The sequence below is a fragment of the Mastigoproctus giganteus genome, chromosome 13 (genome assembly GCF_048544385.1).
Source record: "Mastigoproctus giganteus isolate SK-2022 chromosome 13, ASM4854438v1, whole genome shotgun sequence".
NCBI classification, from domain to species: domain Eukaryota; kingdom Metazoa; phylum Arthropoda; class Arachnida; order Uropygi; family Thelyphonidae; genus Mastigoproctus; species Mastigoproctus giganteus.
The window spans coordinates 110,274,493-110,301,473 of NC_143587.1; the positions used below are offsets into that span (position 1 = coordinate 110,274,493).

Sequence of the window (26,981 nt, forward strand, 5' to 3'; positions counted from 1 at the left end):
GCCTGGTCTGTACTTGTTAACAGGAGAGACTGCTTCTACAGGGATGGGATACACTTAAATAGAAAGCGTGCAAGAATATTTGCTGAGGCTGTCGAGGCAGTGTTAGGTGGGTCGGAAAACTGCTAGTTGGGGAGGGATACAAGGACTAATAGATTAACAGTAGCCACTGGCAGAGGTGGAAGTGATTCTTGCACTGCTTCTATTGAAATGAGCAGAAGCCTGAAAAACAAGATGCAGGATATTTCGGAGACTGCTGGGAGTCATTGCGGTACAAGTAAACACATGGGCTGTGTTAGGGTAGCTAAGAATAGAAACAGGTGCATGTATACTTGCGTGTACACCAATGCTAGGAGTTTGGTAAATAAATTTGATGAATTTGAGGTACTGCTCAAAACATCAAAGGCAGATATTGTTGGGATATCAGAGATGTGGTGTCACACAGATATAAGGAATGCAGAACTGTAATTTGGGGAATACAATGTGTATAGAAAGGATAGACAGGACAGGACAGGAGGGGAGGAGGGGTTATGCTATTAGTTAAGAAACACATAAAATCCAAGGAAGTGAAGCCAGTCGACATCGATGGACAGGGCAGTGTCGAGTCAGTTTGGTGTGACATAAGCATAGGAAAATCAAAATTCAGAGTAGGAGTGTGCTATAGGCCTAATGACTCTGATGAGTATAATAAGATACTGTACAGGGAAATAGAGTGGGCCAGTAAATCAGAGAGTCTTATAATGGGGGATTTTAATTTCCCAGATATTGACTGGAATTTGTGGGTTGGTCACTCGCACACTAGCAAGGCTTTTGTGGATTTATTGGATAATTGTTTTCTACATCAGCATGTTCGAGAGGCAACTAGAGGGAGTAATGCTCTTGATTTGATTATCAGTAGTGATTCTTCATGCATTAAGAATCTGCAGGTAAATGAACCACTAGGTGGCAGTGATCACAGTGTGCTGAAGTGGGATTTACTCAAAGAGGTAACTACCATTAGGGGTAAAGGGAAGGGTTATTGCTTTCGTAAAGGCTACTATGATGGACTGAGACAGTACTTAAATTCTATACAGTGGGACCAACTGATGATGTTACCAACAGCAAATTCAAAATGGGAAGCATTCAAAGAACTTATCTTGGAAGCTACTAGGCTTTACATACCAACTAAGAAATATTGTTCAAGGTTTAGGCCTAAGTGGATGTCAGATGAACTAATGAGACATATGGCAGAGAAGAAAAATGCATGGGATACATACAAATTAACACGTGACACAGAAGACTATGATAGATACAAGTTGATCTGTAACCAAGTTACAAAGGAGGTTAGGCAGGCGAAGGCAGATTACGAGAAATCTTTGGCAAGGGATGCAAAGAAAAACAGCAAAGAGTTCTTTATTTATGTAAACTCTAGAAGGAAGGGGATGAATCAGATTGGTCTACTTGATATCGATGGGTCAACTGTTGATGATCCTGCTCAGGTAGCTAACAAACTAAATGAATATTTTGCATCGACATTCACACATGAGGAGTTATTCAGCGAGGGGAATGCCAGAGGTGTATTCAACTCTGGCAGTAAGCTAGAGAATCTTGTAATAACTGAGAGTAAAGTGGAGGAGAAATTGTTGAAGATAAATACAAGAAAGGCACCTGGGGTGGATGGGATCTATACAGTTATATTAAAGGAGGCAGCAAAGGAAGTAAGCATAAATTCAAATCGAGGAAAGACAGATGTAGGATAGACGTGAGGAAATTTGCCTTTAGCCAGCGGGTGGTTGATTGTTGGAACAGACTTCCATCCCTTGTCATGGAAGTTGATAGCCTAAATAAGTTTAAGGCTCAGCTGGACAGGTATTTCAAACGAACAGAGGGGTGAAGTGGAAGTGGTTATTTTTTATTTATATATTTATTTATTATTATTTTTTTTTTTCTTGGCTGATGCTGCATAAGCTTGCTTTCTTGCATCAAATGCCTCTACTGATTCTAATGCATTTATGTTTACTGAATGTGTAAATCAGTTATCCCTGTGCAACTAATAGGATGACTTTACTTGCTTTTTCATAGTGTAGAATTATTATTATATATTCATTTTCCTTTTGAAAAGGGTTTTTTTTTGTTTGTTTGTTTGTTTGTTAAATGTTTGAAAAATGTTTTGAACAGTTGAATGCCAGTCAAAAGCATTTGTTAACCTTGCTTTATATCAATTTTTTTAAAGGCTCTTGCTGAAAAGGAAAACATTGCTGAACAGATCCACTCAGTTAAAGATTTTCAGTTCACACAGTCTCTGGAATCGAGTAGCCAGTATTTTTCTGCTGATAGTGAAATTGAAGATCAGTCATGTAGTAGAGATTCTTTTACGTCTGCATCTGGTAGTAGCAGTTTATCTGAAGATATATCAAATTCATTCTCTGATGTTAGGAAAGAGAAATCACTTGGTGTGATGAGCCAGAGGTTCCTTATGCTCTTTCTTGCTTCATCAGTAAGTATATTTAAACTCAGATTTCCTGACTACAGGGCGTTTTTGAGAAATATAAATCCGTCCTGCTGTTTCAGTTCTTTATCATCATCATCATTATCATCTACCATTTTCAACCCACTGCAGGATGAAGGCCTCTCCAGCAACTTTCCAGTTTCTTCAGTTTTGTGCAATGGCCATCCATTTACTGCCCACGAACTCTTGAATTTCATCATACCATCCCTGTTGTTGTCATCCTGGTTTTCTTTTAGCTCTTCGTGGGTTCAGTTCTTAAATAGTCCAAAATAGTCCCAAAAAAAGTCTTAAATAGTCCAAATAATTATTTAAGAATTGGAGAAACTGATAATTGATGAGGTGAGTGCAAGCAGTACTTTGATCGATATCATCAGAATCTGATGATATGGGTCAAAGTAATGCTTGCACTGGCCTCATGAATTCTTGTTTGTTGCCACAACATCTGGTGTTGATACGATGTGCTTGGGATAGCAACGTTTCAAATGAGAGGGAAGATAAAGCTTGGGATACAGACCTGTATAATTTCAAGGGGTGTGTCAGGATAGTAAACTATAGAAGATTACTTAGTCTCACCTGTGTCTACAGTAATGTCAGAAGTTTTGCAAATAAAATGGCTGAAACTTAACTGTATTTAAATGCAGATTGGCAGATTGCCTAGCAATGGCAAAAACATTTGAATTATGAAATATTTTTAAAGCAAAAATCACAGATGCCAGGAATGCATACATACCTTTAAGGAAATATTACAGGAGGATGCCAAAATGGATGACTGCAGAGCTGGCTGTTCAAATGGAGCAGAAAAAGATAGTTACAGAATGATGATAAGTACTGAAGCTTACAACAGCTATAAGTTGATTTGTAATAGTACCACACATAAAGGCCAGTACTTCTTATGAGAAAGCAGTGGCTAAGAGTGCAAAGAATGGGGATAAGGAAATTTTGATGTATGTGAATACAAGAAAGAAGAAAGCTAATCACTTCAGACCTTCCATTGCATCATCAGTCAGCAGTGAAAATACTGAAGGACTGAAGAGCTGCATTGGTTTAAAAAAAAAAAAAAAAAAAAAAAGCAGAACCCAGTATGTACTCCATCATGTAGCTCTCACAGTGATGCAGGAAAAGGATACATTAGATGACCACACAAGTTTGCATGCATTAAATACATATTTAGTAACTTAGTTTCTGCAAACTTGCAAAGCTCTTAGCTTCATATAATTGTTGAAGTTTATTAGAAGAAAGTACAGTCTGTCCTCGTATAGCACGATACTTGTGTTCCTAGAAACCCTCATGAAATGCAAAATCGTGCAATATAAATAACAGGCCCTATGGGAAAAATAGGGTTAGGTGTCGACCACCCAAGATTGAACACACATTTGTAACCAAATCATTGACAAACACAATTATGTAATAAAATATTGCTAATACATTTGCTTCTATCATAAGCAGACTTGTTCTTTGTTTGATTTTCTATCCAAACAAATGACAGCTGTTCCATCTCTTCTAATTCTTTGGGTCTTGATCTAATGGATTTTGTTACACTTTGAGTTGTTCCTGCTATGAAAGTTGTTTTATTTTCTCTGCATTCTTTCTAATTCTCAGCATTGCCTCATTTAGGCCTGTAGCATGTGCAATATCACATGTTCTTTCATTTCGCTCAGTGTTTCACAATTTCATATTTTTTTCTCTAACAGAGGCAGACTGGCCATATTTTCCCCACTTACTAGGAAAACCTCAGTAAGTGGGGGTTTTCCCAGAAACCCTCAAAATCACACTTCAAAATCATGTTTATGGTCTAATTCCCACTTCTGGCCTCTGGCCAGAAGTGTGATTTTGACCATAAACCCGAGGCCGCTACAAATTTTTCCTTAAAGAATTTTTGACCCAGTCCATCTGTCTATCCACATTGCTTTTCTTTTTTCTCTCTGAACCTGTAGTGTCTTCACCAGGGTGTTTCCTTTTCACACCTTTTAAGTATTTTACTCATTTTTAAGGGAATAAAGCACAATTACAAAATGGGGAGGCAGGCTTGATACACATAAACAAAGCTGCGTGCGTGTAGCAACTGAATAAATAAACAACACCATAAAGGCAGACACACACTATTAACACCTCACTAGCTCACATTTTACTAAAGTGGACTAATGTTATTAGTGGAGTCCCTCAGGGCTCAGTGTTGGGTCCATTATTGTTTTCTGTATTTATAAATGATATTGATGATGGTATATCAAGCTTAATGTCCAAGTTTGCAGACGATACAAAGGTTGGCAGGGTTGTCAAGGACACTACTGACACTATGCTGCTGCAACAGGATCTGGAAAGGTTGAGCAGATGCGCTGAGAGGTGGCAAATGAAGTTTAACATTGACAAATGTAAAGTACTACATATGGGAAACAGTAACCCCAGAGTAACGTATCAACTCTGTGGTACTACACTGACAGTGGTAGAGAATGAAAGGGACTTGGGGGTGGTTGTGCAGGCAGATATGAAGTTCTCTGAGCAGTGCAGACGGGCTGCAAGAGTAGCTCATGGAGTATTGTCAATGATATACAGGAATTTTTCCAGCAGGGATAAGGAGGTGATTATTCCCTTGTATAAGGCAATGGTCAGGCCACACCTAGAGTACTGTATACAGCTCTGGAGGCCTCATTTCAAGAAGGATGTAGAGCTGCTGGAACGAGTACAGAGAAGGGCAACAAGATTAGTGAATGGAACAAAGGGGTGCTCTTACGAAGAAAGGCTTAAGTTTTGCAAATTACAGTGTCTGGAGACTAGGCACCAGCGAGGTGATCTGATAGAGGTGTATAAAGCCTTGAATGGTTTGAGCATGCTCAATGCTGATGGGATTCTTCCTCTAGCTCAGAATAATCTCCTGAGAGGGCATAAATTCAAAGAAATTGAGGAAAGACAGATGTAGGATAGACGTGCGGAAATTTGCCTTTAGCCAGCGGGTGGTTGGTTGGTGGAACAGACTTTCAACCCTTGTAGTGGAGGTTGATAGCCTAAATAAGTTTAAGGCTCAGCTGGACAGGTATTTTGAACGAACAGAGGGGTGAAGTGGGGGTTTTTTTTTTTTTTTTTTTGGCTGATGCTGCATAAGCTTGCTTTCTTGCATCAAATGCCTTTACTAATGCTAAAAATGCTAAAAAGCACATTTCTGGGGGTTACTACCATAAAACAATAAAAACAATTTCCAGTTGCGTTCCTTCTAGTGCTAGTAGTAAACTCGATCTAATTGCATTTGTGGTAATACCGATAGCTGTAATTGCATGGGTTTTTACGTTATTATAGTGTAATGTGTTTCCCTTTCACTGATATAAAAAAACATAAATACTTTTTCAGAATCTTCTCTTCATTCCTATTGTGTTGCATTCAGTTGGGGTGATTCTGCATTCGACTGCCATTTCTTGTAAACACGACTAGGCGCATTATAGCCTAAGCTGGTATTGCGCCAATAGCTCTCAAACAACAACATCTTGTAAACACAAAAACTAATCGCGCATAAGCTAATTCGGGCATGTTATATACGATATCATTCCCCTATTTATAAATCGTGTATGATCGAATTTTTGTGTAGTGTAAACATGTGTTACACAAGGACTGACTGTATGACTCAATTTTGCATGATCAATATTTAGCCAGTGATTTTCATTAACAAAATTTTGGCAGTTCTGTGGAACTGTATTCTGAAACATTTGATGGTCTGTATTTGGTTGTAGTGCTACCTGTGTTTTTGCCATCACACTTCTGGCATTGGATCATGTAAATGATATTAAAGTCTATTGAAGTTATTATTGTTTTTATTTACTATTGAACTAATATGTCAGTAGGTGGAAAAGATTAAAGTTATATCTATTTGTAGGAATGCTTTATGTCTGTGGGCTAGTTGTGCACAATAAGGTAATACTATTATTTAATTTTGTGTAACAGTAGACATGTGGAGAGATTAACCTGCAAAAGACATTATCAATGGCGTTATTAATAAACTTGCTAGGGTAAGGTCTTTTCTAATGATCTGAAGACATTAGGATAATCGCTATTCTGCGAAGACTGGTATGAAAGTAATGCCTCCTAATTTTTTGCTTTCAAATGTGGTGCCATAGATCATTTCGCTTGTCACTGAGTGGTCACTAGAGATATCTAGCTTTACCATACTGAGTGCAGCACACGAATAGTTCAAAATGGTGGATGTTACAGATATACATATCAAGCAAAGAGTGGCAATTGAATTTCTTATGAAGGAAGAAGTGATGCTTGTCAAAATCCATACGCATCTCAATAATGTTTATTGTGACAATACTGTAGATGTTAGTACAGTTAGACATTGGGTAAGACACTTTAAGAATGGGGAAAGTGACATTGTTTACAAGCCTCGAAGCAGCCAGCCATTAACGTCAGTGACAAAAGACAACAAGAGGCAGATCAACGCGCTGATCAAAAAGGACTGCCTCATCACAATGTGTGAATTGTGCAGTGCAGTAGGTTTACGGAAATCTTCTGTGATAACCATCATAAAGGAACTAGGCTACAACAAGGTTTGTGCTCAGTAGGTCCTGAAAATGCTGACACATGAGCACAAAGAATGGAAAATCCTGTACAGAACTTCGCCAATGCTATGAGAGTGAAGGAGAGGTTTTTCTTTCACGCATAGTCACAGGTGACGAAACCGAGGTGCACCACTGTGATCCTGAAATGAAGAGAGAGTCGATGAAGTGGCATCATCAAAATTTGCCACACAAGAAGAAGTTCAAAAGACAGCCTTCTGTCGGTAAAGTAATGGCGACAGTGTTTTGGGACAAAGATGGGGTCTTGCTTGTGGACCTCTTGGTGCATGGTACCACAATCAACTCAGATCAATATGTGGAAACGTTGAAAAAGTTGAAAGCCCACATCTGTAGAGTTTAACCAGACAAAAACCTTAATGAGGTTCTTCTTCATGACAACGCATAACCCCACACCAGTCTGCTCACAATGGAGGCCATTTCAAAATTGAGTTGCATTGTTCTTCCTCACCCCCTCTCTTAGCCTGGATCTTGCACCTTCCAACTATCACCTCTTTTGCCCACTGAAGGATGCCTCAGTGGAGCCCATTTTGTGGACGATGACCAGCTCAAGCACAGTGTTCGCGAAGCTCTCTGGGGCAAGAGTAAGGACTTTTATAGGATTGGAATATAGCGTCTGACTCAGACAGTGGAAGTGCATAGAAAATGATAGTGACTTTGTGGAAAAATAACAGTGTTTATTAATGATCGAGGATTAATTGATGTAAAAGGCATAGTTTGTAGGAATTAAATTTTTTGAAGGGGGGGGGAGGCATTACATTTGTACCACTCCTCGTGTATTTATTATCCTGAAGTAAGGTGGAGTCTGGTGTCTTAAACACCTTGTGGTTAAGGGTCAGGGACTTAATGGTATTGAAAACCTCTGTTAACAGAATGGATTTTTTCACACTGGTGGAGTGGTGAAGTTTGAAATGGAGGAACTGTCTAGTGTGAGTGAGCTTTCTAAATAATTTCTGTATATTATTGTTTGATTTAGCTATATTAAGGTTGAGAAAATTTATGCTATTATTTTATTCTAATTAAAGAGAATATTTCAGGCTTGGGTTGAAACGAACTGAAATCGGAAAAGAGTTAATTTATGAAGTTATGGCTACAGATAATTAAAATACCTTCTGTGTGTCAGATATATAAACATCTATTTTCCAAGTATGAAAAAGCAAGGATGTGATCTTTAGCTGAGGTCAGGTAAATTTCCGCCAGGCCTCTGATATGTGCAGTTTCATAGATAGATGAAAAATTTAGTGGAAGATGTTTGATCTGTGTGTAATTTACCAGACTTGCAATGGAAGTTTAATAAGTTTCATACCATCATTAGAAGACAATTTGGTTCACTGTTTTGATGTCCTATTACAATAAAATTCATGCTATAGTATAATTAATGCCCACACTTGTGTATAGTGAGGCTATGTTGAAGGGAGCTGAAGCATTATCTGGAAGGATGAAACTATTACTAATTCAATGTTGTGCTTTGTTAATATTAACTGCTGGAATCTTGATGTTTTCATGAGGGGAGAAATAATTTGAACAATAAATTGGGAGAGACCTGCAAAAGCAGAGTGTTTGTATGAGACACCAGGTCTCAAATAGGTTTCAAAAATAAGCCAACCTTAAGAGTTAGGGCATTTCTGATACCAGTTTATTGTAAAGTGTGTACATCAATTTTTTTTTTTTTTTTTTTTTTTTTCTAAGCTTCCAAAGAATTGTATATAGATTATACTTTAATCTTGGTAGTATGGAACTATTCTGACTTTTGTATGTATGTATCTGTATCAAATAAAATTAAATCTGATTTCTGTAAGTAGTCAGTTTTGTCTAAATTAGGTAACAATACTGTAATCTTTATCATATACTGACGTAAAATGTTTCCAAAACTCTTGTATTATTAAAAGCTTGGATAATCTTTAGAATATGGTTCCACAAAATTGTCATAATATTATGCTACTGAAAGTCACTGGCTAAATATTGATAATACAAAATTAATAGTCAAACTTTCTTATAGTGAACCTCTACAATTAGGTTGGCAGGGTTGTTAAGGACACTACTGATGCTATGCTGCTGCAACAGGATCTGGAAAGGTTGAGCAGATGGGCTGAGAGGTGGCAAATGAAGTTTAACATTGACAAGTGTAAAGTACTACATATGGGAAACAGCAACCCCAGAGCAACGTATCAACTCTGTGGCACTACACTGACAGTGGTAGAGAATGAAAAGGACCTGGGGGTAATTGTGCAGGCAGATATGAAATTCTCTGAGCAGTGCAGACGGATTGCTAGAGTAGCTCATGGTGTCTTATCAATGATATACAGGAATTTTTCTAGCAGGGATAAGGAGGTGATTATTCCCTTGTATAAGGCAATGGTCAGGCCACACCTTGAGTACTGTATACAGGTCTGGAGGCCTCATTTCAAGAAGGATGTAGAGCTGCTGGAACGAGTACAGAGAAGGGCAACAAGATTAGTGAATGGAACGAAGGGCTGCTCTTATGAAGAAAGGCTTAAGTTTTGCAAATTACAGTGTCTGGAGACTAGGCACTGGCGAGGTGATCTGATAGAGGTGTATAAAGCCTTGAATGGTTTGAGCATGCTCAATGCTGATGGGATTCTTCCTCTTGCTCAGAATAATCACCTGAGATGGCATAAATTCAAATTGAGAAAAGACAGATGTAGGGTAGACATGCGGAAATTTGCCTTTAACTAGCGGGTAGTTGACAATACACCATGAGCAACTCTTGTAGCCCATCTGCACTGCTCAGAGAACTTCATATCTGCCTGCACTTCCTTTTCATTCTCTACCATTGTCAGTGTTGTACCACTGACAATGGTAGAGAATCAACTCTGCCCTAACCAGAGCAGAGTTGATACTTTGCTCTGGGGTTGCTGTTTCCCACATGTAGTACTTTACATTTGTCAATGTTAAACTTCATTTGCCACCTCTTAGCCCATCTGCTCAACCTTTCCAGATCCTCCTGCAGCAGCATAGTGTCACTAATGTCCTTGACAACCCTGCCAACCTTTGTATCGTCTGCAAACGTGGACATTAAGCTTGATATACCATCAACAATATTATTTTTTAAATACAGAAAACAATAATGGACTCAACACTGAACCCTGACGGACTCCACTAATAACATTAGTCCACGATGAGCAGTGTCCATTGATTACCACTCTCTGTCTTCTCCCCCTCAACCACCCCTTTATGCATAGCAGCAATTTGCCTCCAGTGCCACACTGCTCCAATTTGTGCAGCAGTCTTCCATGTGCAACAGCATCAAAAGCCTTTCTAAGATCCAAGTATATAATATCAAAGTTATTCCCTACATCCAGTTCTTTTGTGACTGCATCGTAGTATCCAATCAAATTGGTCAGGCAAGACTTCCCCTTAACAAAACCATGTTGTGTCAGAGTTATAACTGAAGTCTTGTCTAGATGATCCTGCAGTGCTTCTTTAACCAGTGCCTCCATTAATTTTCCTGGCAGGTTAATTAATTTTTTGGCTGATGCTGCATAAGCTTGCTTTCTTGCATCAAATGCCTCTACTAATGCTAATGCTAATAACTATTCTCTCTGTAATCCTGTTCGTTCACAATGCTGCAACTAGCATTAGAGGCATACGATGCAAGAAAGCAAGCTTATGCAGCATCAGCCAAAAAAAAAAAAAAAAGCTCGCATTTCAACCCTCCGTTCATTCCAAATACCTGTCCAGCCCAGCCTTAAATTCATTTACGCTATCAATTTCCACAACAAAAGATGGCAGTCTGTTCCACCAATCAACTACCCACTGGCTAAAGGCAAACTTCTACACATCTATCCAACAACTTTCTTTCCTCAATTTGACTTTATGCCATCTAAGGTGATTATTCTGAGCAAGAGGAAGAATCCCATAAGCACTGAGCATGTTCAAACCATTCAAGGCTTTATACACCCCAATCAGATCACCTCGCAGGTGCCTAGTCTGCAGACACTGTAATTTGCAAAACTTAAGCCTTTCTTCATAACAACAACAACCCTTTGTTCCATTCATTAATCTTGTTGCCCTTCTCTGTACTCTTTCCAGCAGCTCTACATCCTTCTTAAAATGAGGCCTCCAGACCTGTATACAGTACTCAAGGTGTGGCCTGACCATTGCCTTACACAAGGGAATAATCACCTCCTTATCCCTGCTAGAAAGATTCCTGTATATCATTGACAAGACACCATGAGCTACTCTTGCAGCACGTCTGCACTGTTCAGAAAACTTCATATCTGTTTGCACAATTACCCCCAGGTCCTTTTCATTCTCTACCACAGTCTGTGTAGTACCAGAGTTGATACGTTATGCTGGGGTTATTGTTTCCCCATATGTAGTACTTTGTCAAGGTTAAACTTCATTTGCCTCTTCAACTAGAGGAAGTAATACTCTTGATTTGATTATCAGTAGTGATTCTTCATGCATTAAGAATCTGCAGATAAATGAACCACTAGGTGGCAGTGATCACAGTGTGCTGAAGTGGTATTTACTCAAAGAGGTAACTACCATCAGGGGTAAAGGGAAGGGTTATTGCTTTCGTAAAGGTGACTACGATGGTCTGAGACAGTATTTAAATTCTATACAGTGGGACCAACTGATGATGTTACCAACAGGAAATTCAAAATGGGAATCATTCAAAGAACCTATCTTGGAAGCTACTAGGCTTTACATACCAACTAAGAAATATTGTTCAAGGTTTAGGCCTAAATGGATGTCAGATGAACTAATGAGACATATGGCAGAGAAGAAAAATGCATGGGATACATATAAATTAACACGTGACATGGAAGCCTATGATAGATATAAGTTGATCTGTAACCAAGTTACAAAGGAGGTTAGGCAGGCAAAGGCAGATTATGAGAAATCTTTGACAAGAGATGCAAAAAAAAAAAAAAAACAGCAGAGTTCTTTACTTATGTAAATTCTAGAAGGAAAGGGATGAATCAGATTGGTCCACTTGATATCGATGGGTCAACTATAGAAGATCCTGCTCAGATAGCTAACAAACTAAATGAATATTTTGCATCGACATTCACACATGAGGAGTTATTCAGCGAGGGGAATGCCAGAGGTGTATTCCACTCTGGCAGTAAGGTAGAAAATCTTGTAATAACTGAGAGTAAAATGGAGGAGAAATTGTTGAAGATAAACACAAGAAAGGCACCTGGGATGGATGGGATCTATCCAGTTATATTAAAGGAGACAGCAAAGGAAGTAAGCAAATCCTTAGCCATAATTATGAGAGCTTCCTTGGACTCAGGGGAGGTACCCACAGACTGGAAATGTGCAAATGTGACCCCAATTCACAAAGGAGGATCAAAGGCTCTGAGCAGTGAATGGAACAAAGGGGTGCTCTTACGAAGAAAGGCTTAAGTTTTGCAAATTACAGTGTCTGCAGACTAGGCACCTGCGAGGTGATCTGATTGGGGTGTATAAAGCCTTGAATGGTTTGAACATGCTCAGTGCTTATGGGATTCTTCCTCTTGCTCAGAATAATCACCTTAGATGGCATAAAGTCAAATTGAGGAAAGAAAGTTGTTGGATAGATGTGTAGAAGTTTGCCTTTAGCCAGTGGGTAGTTGATTGGTGGAACAGACTGCCATCTTTTGTTGTGGAAATTGATAGCGTAAATGAATTTAAGGCTGGGCTGGACAGGTATTTGGAATGAACGGAGGGTTGAAATGCGAGCTTTTTTTTTTTTTTTTGGCTGATGCTGCATAAGCTTGCTTTCTTGCATCGTATGCCTCTAATGCTAGTTGCAGCATTGTGAACGAACAGGATTACAGAGAGAATAGTTATTAGCATTAGCATTAGTAGAGGCATTTGATGCAAGAAAGCAAGCTTATGCAGCATCAGCCAAAAAAAAAAAAAAAAAAAAAACCCACTTCCACTTCACCCCTCTGTTCATTCAAAATACCTGTCCAGCTGAGCCTTAAACTTATTTAGGCTATCAACCTCCACCACGAGGGATGGCAGTCTGTTCCACCAACCAACCACCCGCTGGCTAAAGGCAAATTTCCGCACGTCTATCCTACATCTGTCTTTCCTCAATTTGAATTTATGCCCTCTCAGGTGATTTTTCTGAGCTAGAGGAAGAATCCCATCAGCATTGAGCATGCTTAAACCATTCAAGGCTTTATACACCTCTATCAGATCACCTCGCTGGTGCCTAGTCTCCAGACACTGTAATTTGCAAAACTTAAGCCTTCCTTCGTAAGAGCACCCCTTTGTTCCATTCACTAATCTTGTTGCCCTTCTCTGTACTCGTTCCAGCAGCTCTACATCCTTCTTGAAATGAGGCCTCCAGACCTGTATACAGTACTCTAGGTGTGGCCTGACCATTGCCTTATACAATGGAATAATCACCTCCTTATCCCTGCTGGAAAAATTCCTGTATATCATTGACAATACTCCATGAGCTACTCTTGCAGCCCGTCTGCACTGCTCAGAGAACTTCATATCTGCATGCACAATCACCCCCACGTCCCTTTCGTTCTCTACCACTGTCAGTGTAGTACCACAGAGTTGATACGTTGCTCTGGGGTTGCTGTTTCCCATGTGTAGTACTTTACATTTGTCAATGTTAAACTTCATTTGCCACCTCTCAGCCCATCTGCTCAACCTTTCCAGATCCTGTTGCAGCAGCATAGTGTCAGTAGTGTCCTTGACAACCCTGCCAACCTTTGTATCAACTGCAAACTTGGACATTAAGCTTGATATACCATCATCAATATCATTTATAAATACAGAAAACAATAATGGACCCAACACTGAGCCCTGAGGGACTCCACTAATAACATTAGTCCACGATGAGCAGTGTCCATTGATTACCACTCTCTGTCTTCTCCCCCTCAACCACCCCTTTATCCATAGCAGCAATTTGCCTCCAATGTCATACTGCTCCAATTTGTGTAGCAGTCTTCCATGTGCAACAGTATCAAAAGCGTTTCTAAGATCCAAGTATATAATATCAAAGTTATTCCCTGCATCCAGTTCTTTTGTGACTGCATTATAATAATGATAAGCAAGGAGTTAAGGAACACAATTATTAAACGACTAAATTGTATCATATCATTTAATAATTAATTATATTATGTCATTTAATAATTATTAAATTTATTTAATAAATTATTATCACATTTAATTGCACAGAATGGTGCTTACAATGGTCAGATCAGTATGATGATGTAAATCCATCCCAGTTGCAGATACATTGACCTAAAGACCTGGGCATTGAGTCGTACCAGTGTTAAATGGCACCTACAATATTTCCCACCAAAACTCTTGCACCTAGTCCCACAAAACATCCGTGGTCCGTCTGTGCTGCTTTGGGTGTAGATAGCATCCATTGATGAGTGAGAAATCTGGAGACCTGGCTGGAGAAGACAGTACATCTGCACCATAAAGACACTCAGAGGAAACCCCTGTAGTATGTATTCAGACATTGTCTGCTGAAAAATGGCATCACCCAATAAGAATAGGAAGAATGACAGGTTCCACAATCTTGCCGACACCAACATACAGTCAGATTGCCATTGACTAACACCAATGACACATGACTATCAAAACTGTTCGCTCACCACAACATAACTTTATCAGGATGTGTAATATGGTGTTCAGCAATAACTTCAAATTATTGTATTCACTATGTCATCACTACACATGTATGCTACAATCATAGGGCCACAAGCAGAAGCGTGATTCACCACTGAAGGCCATTTGACAGCATTGTGTATAGCAGGTGACCTGTGCACAGCACCATTCCAGACACTGTTGTTGATTCGCAGCAGTCAGATAATTGATGCAATGGACAGTATGCACGGTGATCCCTTCTTCCAGTTGGCATGCAGCGGTTATGTGGGTGATGGGCTGACAGCCAACTAATGTCATAGCTTGTTGGATGATAGCCCGTGTATCTCTAGGTGCAGTGTAAACATGTTGACAGATAAGATGAGCTTACTGTTCTGTAGACCAGTTCCCTAACCATTCAATGAGCAGTCATACCTTCCTGCAACCATTGTTACCAACATCTGTGTGCTGTATTGTTCCAATCCATATGATCCGCTACATGACAAAGAAACCATTCAGCTCTTGCAGGCTGGTTGTTCACTTTTTTCAAAGTCTCTCTCTCAAATATGCTGCTTATAAAACTCACTGAGTTGCTGATATTGGTGTCGAATGTGATGTCTCTACCTGCTGTACAATTTCTGCAATTGGTTCTTGTGAGACAGAAGCCTGTTAACTGTGTCACAAAAGCATTGCTTTGACCTCCACAATCTGTGTTTGTTTTAATCTTAGCAGAAGCTTCCAGATAATTGGTCCCATATTTTAATAATTTATTATCTCAATAGAACTCGTCATCTTCTGATTTTAATGCACTTCTGAACGTTCCTTCTGGGCGGTGCAATTTCATTGTTACAGAGTGTAACATATCAAACACATTAGTATTACTGGAAAATGATGCAAGAAAGCAAGCTTATGCAGCACCAGCAAAAAAGAAAGAAAGAAAAAAAAAAAAAAAGAGAGGAACCTTCTCACATCACCTACCCTTCCCTCTCTAAAGTTCTTACTTGAATTTATTCAAACTACCCACCTCCACAACAACAACAACAGATGGATGTATTGTTCCAACAGTCAACCACCTGCTGGCTAAATGCAAATTACTGCACATATATCATGAAACCATCCTTCCTCAATACTTCTGTGTGGTCTGAGCAAGTGAAAGAATTGATCTTTTGTCAGTCCATTCAAAGTCTTAAACACTTCAACCAGATCACCTTGCAGGTGCCTAGTCTCAAGAAACTGCAGTTTGCAGAAGTGAAGCCTTTCTTGGTAAGAGAACCCCTTTGTTCACTTAACGAATCTTGTTGCCCTTCTCTGTACCCATTCCTGCAGATCTATATTCTTCCTAAAATGAGGCATCCAGGCATGTATGCAGTACTCTAGATGCTGCCTAACCATTACCTTGTACAATGAGATAATCACCTCCTTATCTTTGCTAGTAAAATTCCTATATATCACTGACGAAATCCCACGAGCTGTCCTAGCAGTCTGGCTGTACCGGTCAGAGAACTTCATATCTGATTAAACTGTTACATCCAGGGCTTTTTCATTTTACACCACCTTGAGTGTAGTACCTCACAGTTGTTCATTAATCTGGGATTTCTGCTACCCATATCTAGTACGTTGCATTTTATATATAACTTCAGTTTCCATTTTGTAGCACATCTAATTTTTATAGATCTTATTGCAGATTGCAGTTACTTAACTTGATTACTGTCAATAACCACTCTGCCGACCATCTTATCATATGCAAACTTAGACATTAAGCCTGATATGCTTCTTTCAATATCATTGATAATTATAGAAAACAACAGTGGGCCTAACACCGAACCCTGGGAGACTCCACTAATAACATTAGTTCAAGAAGAGCAGTGACCATTGATTACTTCTCCCCCCCTCAACCATCCCTTTATCCACAGCAGTAATTTGCCTTAATGCCACACTGCTCCAATATTACAGTGGTCGTTTATATGTAACAGTATAAAAAGCTTTCCCGAAATCCAAGTATATGGTATCAAAATTATTTTTTGCATGTAGTTCCTTTGATACTGCATCACAGTATCCAATCAAATTGGTCAGACAAGATTGACAAATCTATGCTATGATTGCAGCATGACTACTCCTGTCTAGATGATCCTGCATTACTTTTTACACCAGTGATTCCGTTATTTTCCCTGGAACAGAAGTTAAACTAACAGATCTGTAAATATTCATAACCCTTAGTTTCCGTTTTTCAAACTGGAGATACATTTGTATGTCTCCAGTCCACATAGACTTCTCCTGAACCCAAAAATGCTCTCGTAATTATGGCCAAGGTTGCTTACCTCCTTTGTTGCCCCTCTTAACTTAATTGGATGGATTCTATCTGCTAGGTGCTTTTTTATCTTAAGCTTTAATGATTTCTCCTCTTTCCTCTCAGTTTTAGAGTTTAATAAACTTCTGGTCTCACCTCCCTAAAGAATTTCTCATGTGTGATTGTAGATGCAAAATACCTATTCACTTGGTTAGCAACATGAGCCAAATCATCGACAGTTAAATCGCTGCTAGAAAAGAATCTAATGTAAAGATAAATTAAAGACGTCTTTGCTGTTTTTCTTTGTGGTTTTGACAGAAGTGGGAGCAGAGATGGGCAAAAAGTTGCAGCCAATAGCTTTGGCAAGAGACCAGAATGCTCTGCTACCATTAGGACAAGAAGCAAGTTTTGTACTCTTAGACTGTTCAAAATATAGTTTGGACTGATATTATTGACTGCTTTACAGTTGTTGCAAGCTTTGGTGTAGGCAGAAAATGAAATTGATGAATTGGAAACAAGCCAATTACGATATGCAACATTCTTCTTTAACGGCTTTAGCACATTTATTGGAAAACCAAGGTTTAGATAAAGGACGGGATTTTAAAGTGGAGTGTGGAATAAAGGATTCAATTCCTACAAGAATAATTTCACTGACACAATCTGAGCAAACGTTGACATCAGAAGTTTTGAAACAGTAATCCGACCAAGGAAAAGAAGAAAATAAATCTTGTAGGTCATCCCATTTTGCATTCTTGTAATGCCAAACAATACGAAGTTGGAAAACTAGGAAAGGCTCCATTGGAGTAGAGACAATCACCAGGTTGTGATCTGAGGTGCCTAAAGGATCACTCACTTCGACCGTGTACTTAGAAGGTTTGTTTGTGAGAAAAAGATCAGGCTGTGTGGTTAGGATTGTCTGGTATTCTTGTAGTCAGTGTTAGGTGGGTCGGAAAACCGCTAGCTTGGGGGGGGGGATTCACAGACTAAAACGTTAAAAGTAGCCGCAGGCAGAGGTGAAGGTGATTCTTGCACAACAAATTAAAAAAAAAATACTATTTCAAACAACATATATAAATTTATTCCTAAGGCTATTAAATAGGATCCCATTAACTTCTATTAGAATAAGTAGCGACCTGGAGTGAGGGGTGCTGGGGGTTTCAGGGACCGATGGCAGTCATCATGAAACAGGTAGGCGCCTCCGTAGCCAGGTGGGAAGGAGCAGCAGTGCGCAGCACACGCTTCTTGATTAGACCGGGGTTCGAGCCCGTCACCACCAAATACGGGGGATGCGGGAAGGTCAGGGAATGACCACCGCATATCCCGGAGCAATATGGCCTTAGTTGCTAATGCTCCTAAAATCCAAATAACAACAACAACATATAACAGGTGGGTATATGGAATGTGTCAGTGTAACTAGGAATAGGTGCATGTATACCAATGCTAGAAGTATAGTAAATAAATTTGAAGTGTTGGTCAAGACATCAAAGGCGGATATTGTTGGGATATCAGAGACGTGGTGTCACACTGATATTAGGAATGCAGAATTGGAATTTGGGGAGTACAATGTGTACAGAAAGGATAGGAAGGGAGCAGGTGTCATGCTGTTAATTAAGAAAACCATAAAATCAAAAGAAGTGCATCCTGTTGATTTGTAGGTTAGTAAAAGCTAATAATTAAACAATTCAATATAATATAAAAAATGTAAATTACAAATTTTGAAAATTTTAATTGATAAAACTGAAACATATTTTTAATTGTAATGACAGAATTAGTAAAAAAAAATTTTAAAAAATACTATTTCAAACATATATAAATTTATTCCTAAGGCTATTAAATAGACCCTACTAATGAGATCCTTGTGGCTGATGTTTTGATATTAGCATTTTAATATCTGGCTCCAATTTTGTGAGAGTCAGACGAAGATCACCTCTTTTTACTATATCAAGTCGATTACGATTTTTTTGTTAACAACTGTGTTACAGGACTAAAGCCAGATTCCACAAGATAAGATGATGGGAAAACAATGACATACATTTTAGCTTTCTTCCATAAAAGCGGATATTTACATGCAATGTCACTATTCTTCCATACAACATCATGCTTTCCTTTTTTGAATAGACTTCAGACTGTCTCATCAGACCGCAATTCAACAAGTTCCTCTTGTAAATCAATTTCAACATTAGCAACTTTTACCTCAATTGGAATCAGCACCCAATCTGGGATGTTCAGTTCCAGTAGGTCCTTCAACCGAACTTGCATGTGTTCATAAAATTTTTTTTAAATGATCAACATACACAACACAATCATCATCTTTTAAATCACTGCTAACTGAAGCAAGGTTTGGAAACTGGTCAAACACACAGCGTGAGATATTAAGACTGTACAATTTGAGTTTTCCTAGGAATGCATTAATGGCTTCTTTGCTAGATATTAAATCACAATTATGTCCTTGCTGCAGCTTATTAAGAGAATTCAGTTTTTCAAACACATCTGAGAGGTAAAATATGTCTGTTTTCATGGCAACCAACCGTTTTCCAATCTCCTTTTCATTTAGAAATGATACAATAGTGTTCCAAAGGATGACGAAGACAATTGCCTTTAGACAACCATCGCACCTCTGTATGCAGTACAAGACGGTCAAATCCTTCTTCATTTTCATCACAAATTTGCGAAAGAGACTATCTTGAAGAGCATTAGCCTTATTGAGGTTGACAGCTTTTATTACAAGAGTTAAGGCTTCATGAAGACGTCCACTCAATCTCTTCGCCACCAGATGTTGGCGGTGAATCACGCAGTGTATGCAAAATACTTTTGGCAGTGCATTTTTTTAAATGAGTTATAAACCCTCTGTACCTACCGACCATGGAAGGAAGGAGTGCCATCAGTAGCACAAGCCATTAAATTTTCGAGTGGAATATTTTTTTTCTCTAAAATAAGACTGGACTTCCTTAAATATTGTTTCACCTTTAGTATCTGTTTTGAGGAATCTTGCAAAAAGCATTTCCTCTCTGAGTTGATTATCATCCATACATCTTACATATGCCAATAAAAGTGCTTCATTGCCCATCAAAGTTGATTCATCAAGTTGCATTGCAAACTGTTTCACTTGTAATTGAGCAATAAGTTGATTTTCTACATCTTCAGACATTTCATCAATGCATCTGGATATTGTGTTATTGCTCAAAGGAAGGTTACCGGTAATTTCACGTGCATTTTTGTTTAACATTGTTGAAATTACAACTGATATCGAAGGCAAGGTGACAGTTTCACCAATGCTATGTGGCTTTCTAGATTTTGCTATTATTTTGCTGATTTCATATGATGCTAATAAACTGCTATCTTTATTGCTTGCTTGTTTACTAAAAATCTGATGCAATTTGTTTCTTCCTTGAAAATTGTCTCGTAATTTTCGGAAATACTCCACTGATTTATTTTACTTTTCGCTGTGCCTTGTCTCCAAATGGTGATGAAGCTTACTTGGCTTCATGCTATCATTAGACAGCACATTCATACATATGAGACACATTGGTTTTGTGATATTCTCTTGTGATTCAATAAAACCATACGACAGATATTCAGTCAAATATTGTCTTGTTTTCTTCTTTGCATAAGCCATGGGTAATCTGAAAACAACAATAATAATATTATTAACCTCAAATATTTAATGTTGGAAATGTTTGTAGGTACTAATGGAAATATAGTTCACTAGAACAATAACACAAACAATAGATTTCACCACGACGATGCTGATTACTCACTATAGAATGAAATGACTGACTCTAGATTAGTCGGTGCTTTAATAATGTTTTCTTCTTCGAGAATTTTCTATGGAAAGAATTTTTTTTTTTTTGCATCAACTAAAGAAGGTTCCAGAAAATACGATTATCTTCTAACTGCGAATTTCTGGACTTTTCTATGACATTAGTTTATTTTATTATTATTATTTTTATTTAACAAATTATTTTATCTATAATATTTTATCATGAACCCCTTTAATCATATTATGGACCTCTGAAATACAATTTTTTTCTTGTAGACCCCCTCAAAGCTTCTGTGGACCCCGGTTGGGAAATGCTGATACAGATGAACACTGCACTGTTGTGTCAGTTTGGTGTGACATAAACACTGCGAAAGAAAAAATAAGAGTAGGAGTGTGTTATAGGCCTAATGACTTGAATGAGTACAATGGATAATTGTGCAGAGAAATAGAGTGGGATAGTAAATCAGAATGTCTTATAATGGGGGATTTTAACTTCTCAGATATTGACTGGAACTTGTAGGTTGGTCACTCACACACACACACTAGTATAAAGAATTTGCAGTTAAAGGAACCACTAGGTGGCAGTGATCACAGTGTACTGATGTGGGATTTACGTAAAGATATAATTACCATCAGGGGTAAAGGAAAGGGTTTGTATTTCCGAAAAGGTGAGTACAGTGGTTTCAGACAGTTTTTAAATTCTGCAGTGGGATCAACTGATGATGTTACCAACAGTAAATTCTAAGTGGGAAGCATTCAAGGAATTAATCATGGAAACTACTAAATTTCATACCTATTAAGAAATATTGTTCAAGGTTTAGGCCTAAATGGTTATCAAACAAACTAATGAGACTCGTGACAGAGAAGAAAAATGCATGGGATGCATATAAATTATCAAGCGACTCAGAAGCCTATGGCAGATATAAGAAGCTAGTCTGTAATCAGGTCGCAAAGGAGGTTAGTCAGGTGAAGGCAGATTACGAGAAATCTTTGGCAAAGGATGCTAAGAAAAACAGCAAGGATTTCTTTACTTATATAAACTCTAAAAGGAAGGGGATGAATCTGATTAGCCCACTTTATATCGATGGTTCGACTGTTGATGATCCTGCTCAGATAGCAAACAAACTGAATGAATATTTTGCATGTACATTCACACGTGAGGAAGTATTAAGGTTTGAAAATGGCAGAAGGTTATCAAATTGTAGCAGGGTGCTTAATAATTTTGTAATAACTGAGAGTGAAGTGGAGGAGAAATTGTTGAGGATAAACATAAAAAAGGCACCCGGGGTGGATGGGATCTATCCAGTTATATTAAAGGAGGCAGCAAAGGAAGTAAGCAAACCCCTAGCCATAATTATGAGAGCTTCTTTCGACTCAGGGGAGGTACCCATGGACTGGAGATGTGCAAATGTATCCCCAATTCGCAAAGGGGGGATCGAAGGGTAACACGAGTAATTACAGACCAGTTAGTTTAACTTCTGTTCTGGGTAAAATCATGGAATCACTGGTTAAAGATGCATTGCAGGATCATCTAGACAAGATTGCAGCAATAATTCAGACATAGCATGGATTTGTTAAGGGAAAGTCTTGTGTGACAAATTTGATAGGATATTATGATGTGGTTACAAAGGAATTGGATGCAAAAAATAATTTTGATATCATATATTTGTATTTCAGGAAAGCTTTTGACACTGTTGCACATGGAAGACTATTGTGAAAATTGGAGCAGAATTGGTATTACGGATAAGTTGCTACAATGGATAAAACAATGGTTGAGCGGGAGAAGACAGAGGGTGGTAATCAGTGGGTGCTACTCTTTGTGGGCTAATGTTAGTAGTGGAGTCCCACAGGGTTCAGTTTTGGGTCCACTGTTGTTTTGTATTAAGTATTTTTTATTTTGTATTTTGTACTAAGTCTGATATACCTTCATCAATGATATTGATGAAGGTATATCAGGCTTAGTGTCGAAGTTTGCAGATGATACAAAGGTTGGCAGGGTTGTTAATGACAGTAATGGCAGTGTGCTACTGCAACAAGATCTGAAAATTTGGGCAGATGCCAAGAAATGGCAACTGAAGTTTAACCTTGATAAATGCAAAGTACTGCATATGTGTAGAAGTAATCCCAGAGAAACGTACCAACCGTCTGGTACTAAACTTAAGGTGGTAGAAAATGAAAAAGACCTGGAAGTAATTGTGCAGTCAGATATGAAGTTTTCTGAGCAATGCAGACAGGCTGCCAGGGCAGTTCATGGGGTTTTGTCAATGATATACAGTTGGTACCTTGGTCTGCGAGTGTTTTGCAAGACGAGCAAAAATTTTTAATAAATTTTAACTTGATAAACGAGCAAGGTCTTGCAATGCAAGTACAGTCAGTCCTCGTATAACACATGTTTACGCTACATGAATTCAATCGTACATGATTGATAAAAAGGGTAAAGATATCTTATATAACACGAACTGAATTCGCTTATGCACGATTTGCCTTTGTGTTTACAAGAAATGGCAGCCGAATGCAGGTCACTCCAACCGAACGCAACACGATAGGAATGAAGAGAAGATTCTGAAAATGTATTTATGTTTTTTATATCAGTGAAGGGGAAACACACATTTCACCATAATAACGTAAAAACCAACACAATTCCCAGCTATCAGTATAATCGCAAATACAATTAGATCGAGTTTACTACCAGTTTATAACAGATTCCACTAGCAGGAAAGCAACTGGAAATTGTTTTTATTGTTTTATGGTAGTAACCCCTAGAAATGTGCTTTAGTAAAATGTGAGGTGTTATTAGTGTAGCTCTGCCTTTACGATGTTGTTTATTCAGTTGCTACACGTGCACAGCTTTGTTTGTGTATCAAATGTGCCTTCTCATTTTGTAATTGTGCTTTATTCCCTAAAAATTGTCTGCCGAGTGTCACATGATCACATGCTGCTTGGGATTGTGGGTAATCATCTTGCATGCTCGGTCTCAGTCGTCATAACTCATTCGTATACAGTCAACACTGCAGTCAATATTCGTGCTAGTGTTGTGACCATGTGTATGTGCGTAAAGCATTTTTTTATTTTGTGTTCAAATTTTGTGACTGTTCTTTATTAACTGTACACTACGAAAATGGCCCCAATGAAGAAAAGGGTTGGAAAGGAAGGCGGTAGATGGAGGAGATGATTACGGTAGGAAATCATCAGGAAGCACGAACATGGTACGAAAGTGGCTGCCATCGCAAGATTTTATAAGAAGTCTACATCCAACGATTTGCACAGTATTAAAGAAGACCTAAGGGGACTAGACGTAGGAAAAGGAGTCACGAGAATATCAAAGCAACGGCCACGTATTCTGGAAGATGTAGAAAAGTTTCTTTTGGTGTGGATAAACGAGAACCAACTAGCAGGTGATACTGTGACCGAGAACTTGATCTGTGAGAAGGGAAAGGCCTTGTATGCCGACCTCGTAAGTAAACTGCCAGGTACGTCTACAGAAAACGAAGAAGGCTTCAAGGCGAGCAGGGGATGGTTTGATAACTTTAAGAGGAGAAGTGGCATCCATAGTGTTGTGAGGCACGGAGAGGCTGCGAGTTTGGACGCTAAGGCAGCTGAGGCATTCGTTGCTGCGTTCCAGAAGTTCATGGTTTCCGAGTGTTACCTGCTGCAGCAAGTTTTTAATTGCCATGAGATGGAGTTTTTTGGAAAAAATGCCAAAGGGGACCTACATTACAGCAGAAGAGAATGCAATGCTCGGTCACCAGCCCATGAAAGACCGTCTCACCCTCTTGCTGTGTGCTAATGCAAGCGGTGATTTCAAAGTCAAGCCCCTGCTCGTGTATCATTCTGAGAATCCACGAGCCTTCAAGAAATGAAAGGTGCATTTTTTTTTTTTTTTTTTTTTTGTATTTTTTATTTTGGTAGTTGTTGGCGCATTGGCTTCTGTGGCCATAATGCACCTCCTAAGGTTTTTGCAGTACTTTTATCCAAACCCGAGGCGGGATTTGAACCTGCGACCTTTGGGTTGCTAGGCAAGCACTTTACCCACCTGGCTAGCCCGGTCGGCACGCATGCCTGCAAGGTGCAGAAGAGCCAGTTAAACGTTATGTGGAGGTCCAACAGCAAGGCATGGGTCACTTGTATCTTGTTCGTTGAGTGGATCAACGAGGTCTTCAGTTCTGCAGTGAAGAAATACCTTTTAGAAAAAAAATTGCCACTCAAAGGCTTGCTGGTTATGGATAATACTCCTGCTCATCCTCCAGGCCATGAGGATGACTTACTGGAAGAATTAGAGTTCATTAAGGTCAAGTTCCTTCCTCCCAACAGTACTCCATTACTTCAGCCCATGGATCAGCAGGTCATTTCGAACTTTAAAAAGCTTTACATCAAGGCACTATTTCAGCGATGCTTCGCGGTGACCGAAGGAACTAACCTTACCCTCCGAGAGTTTTGGAAAAATCATTTCCACATCATAAACTGCCTCAAGATCATCGATAAAGCCTGGGATGGGGTCACCAAGAGAACCCTCAATTCTGCGTAGAGAAAACTGTGGTCTGATTGCATTGAGGGTTTGCTCATGAACAGGACTGCCAGTTGTTGATGAAATTGTGTCCTTGGGGACGACCACAGGACTGGAGGTGAATAAGGACGACATTCAAGAGCTGGTGGAGGAACATGTCCAGGAGTTTACCTCCAACGAACTGATGGATCTGCATTGCGAGCAACAGCAAGTGGTTATGGAGGAGATTTCGTCTGAGGAGGAGAAAAAATGGAGACATCCCTCTATTCAAATGAGATTAGGGAAGTGTGTAAAATGTGGGAAACAGTGCAAACTTTTGTAGAAAAGCACCACCCGAGGAAGGCTATGGCAGTGTAAGCGAAGAATCTGTTTAACGACAATGCAATGTCATGTTTCTGCGAAATCCTCAAAAGGAGGCAAAAGCAAGTGTCATTCTAATAGGTTTCTTGTTAAAGTCGCCAAAAAAGAAAAAGTCAACAGATAGCAGTGATTCCATTAGTGACAGTGAAAGTTGTCCTACCCAATAATTAATAAATTTGATTGCTTTATGTATATTAAATTTAAATATTAAAAATATAAAAAGGTATGTATGTATTTTGTATTAATCATTTTTACAGTGTATGAATATTTTTGAGTTTTGGAACAAATCATCTGGGTTTCCATTATTTCTTATGGGGAAATTCGCTTTGATATACGAGTGCTTTGGATTACGAGCACGTTTCCGGAACTAATTATTATGCTCGCAAACCAAGGTACCACTGTATAGGAATTTTGCTAGCAGGAAAAAGGAGGTGATTGTCCCTCTGTACAAGGCAATGATCAAGCCACTCCTTGAGTACTGCTTACAGGTCTGGAGGCCTCATTTTAGGAAGGATGTAGATTTGCTTGAGCGTCTACAGAGAAGGGCAACAAGATTGGTGAGGGTAATGAAGGGATCCTCTTACCAAGAGAGGCTTAAGTTCTGCAAATTGCAGTGGCTGGAGACTAGGCACCTGTGAGGTGATCTGATTGAGGTGTATAAGGCCTTGAATGGGTTGAGCATGCTGAATTCTGATGGGATCCTTCCACTTGTTCAGATTACAAACCTAAGGGGTTAAAGGCATAAATTCAAATTAAGAAAAGACAGATGTAGAATAGATGTGCAGAAATTTGCCTTTAGCCAGTGGATGGTTAATTGCGGGAACAAACTTCCATCTGTCGTGGAAGTTGATAGGTTAAATAAATTTAAGGAGGAACTGGACAGGCATTTGGAGGGAATGGTGTGAGTTTTTTTTTTGACTGATGCTGCATAAGCTCATACACTTGCTTTATTGCATCACGTGCCACCACTACTACTACTACTACTACTATCTGTGCAAGGTCAATAGTAATTGCAAAAGCCTCAGCATCTTGGCGAACTGGGTTGTTGTGGCTAGAAAACGGAATCCAGTTGGAGTTGTGAACATTAAAATCAGCAAGGACAATTACCTCACTGTTAGGAAAGTCAGACTGGAGAAAGTCAAGTTGCAAAGAGAGGAAGTCAAAGAGCTCCAAGTGATTAGTGGAGTTGGAAGAATGGTAGAGACAACAAACGAATTTGACACAATGAGGTAGAGAGATTTTAAGCCAGAGAAGATCGAAAAGAGGAGATTCCAAATTACAAAGTCTCTGACAGGGAATGTCGGAACGGGCATATGCACAAGTACCACCTTTGAAGCGAAAGGAATCATAACAGCAAATAATTTGGGCAACTGAGATAAGCAATAGTTGAATCAACCGATAACTCAGATTCCGTCAGAAAGAGTACAATGGGTTTGGCAGACTGCAAGTGG

At 39.0% G+C, this 26,981-nt stretch overlaps 1 protein-coding gene across 1 annotated transcript in view; it reads left to right on the plus strand.

Moving 5' to 3' along the window:
- Positions 1 to 26,981, plus strand: part of LOC150076358 (transcription factor E2F8-like) — a 229,884-nt gene that overhangs the window by 135,967 nt on the left and 66,936 nt on the right. The window contains exon 5 of the mRNA XM_090387330.1: positions 2,210 to 2,473. Coding sequence (XP_090243456.1) covers positions 2,210 to 2,473 — 264 coding nt within the window. The remainder of the gene's footprint in view (positions 1 to 2,209; positions 2,474 to 26,981) is intronic.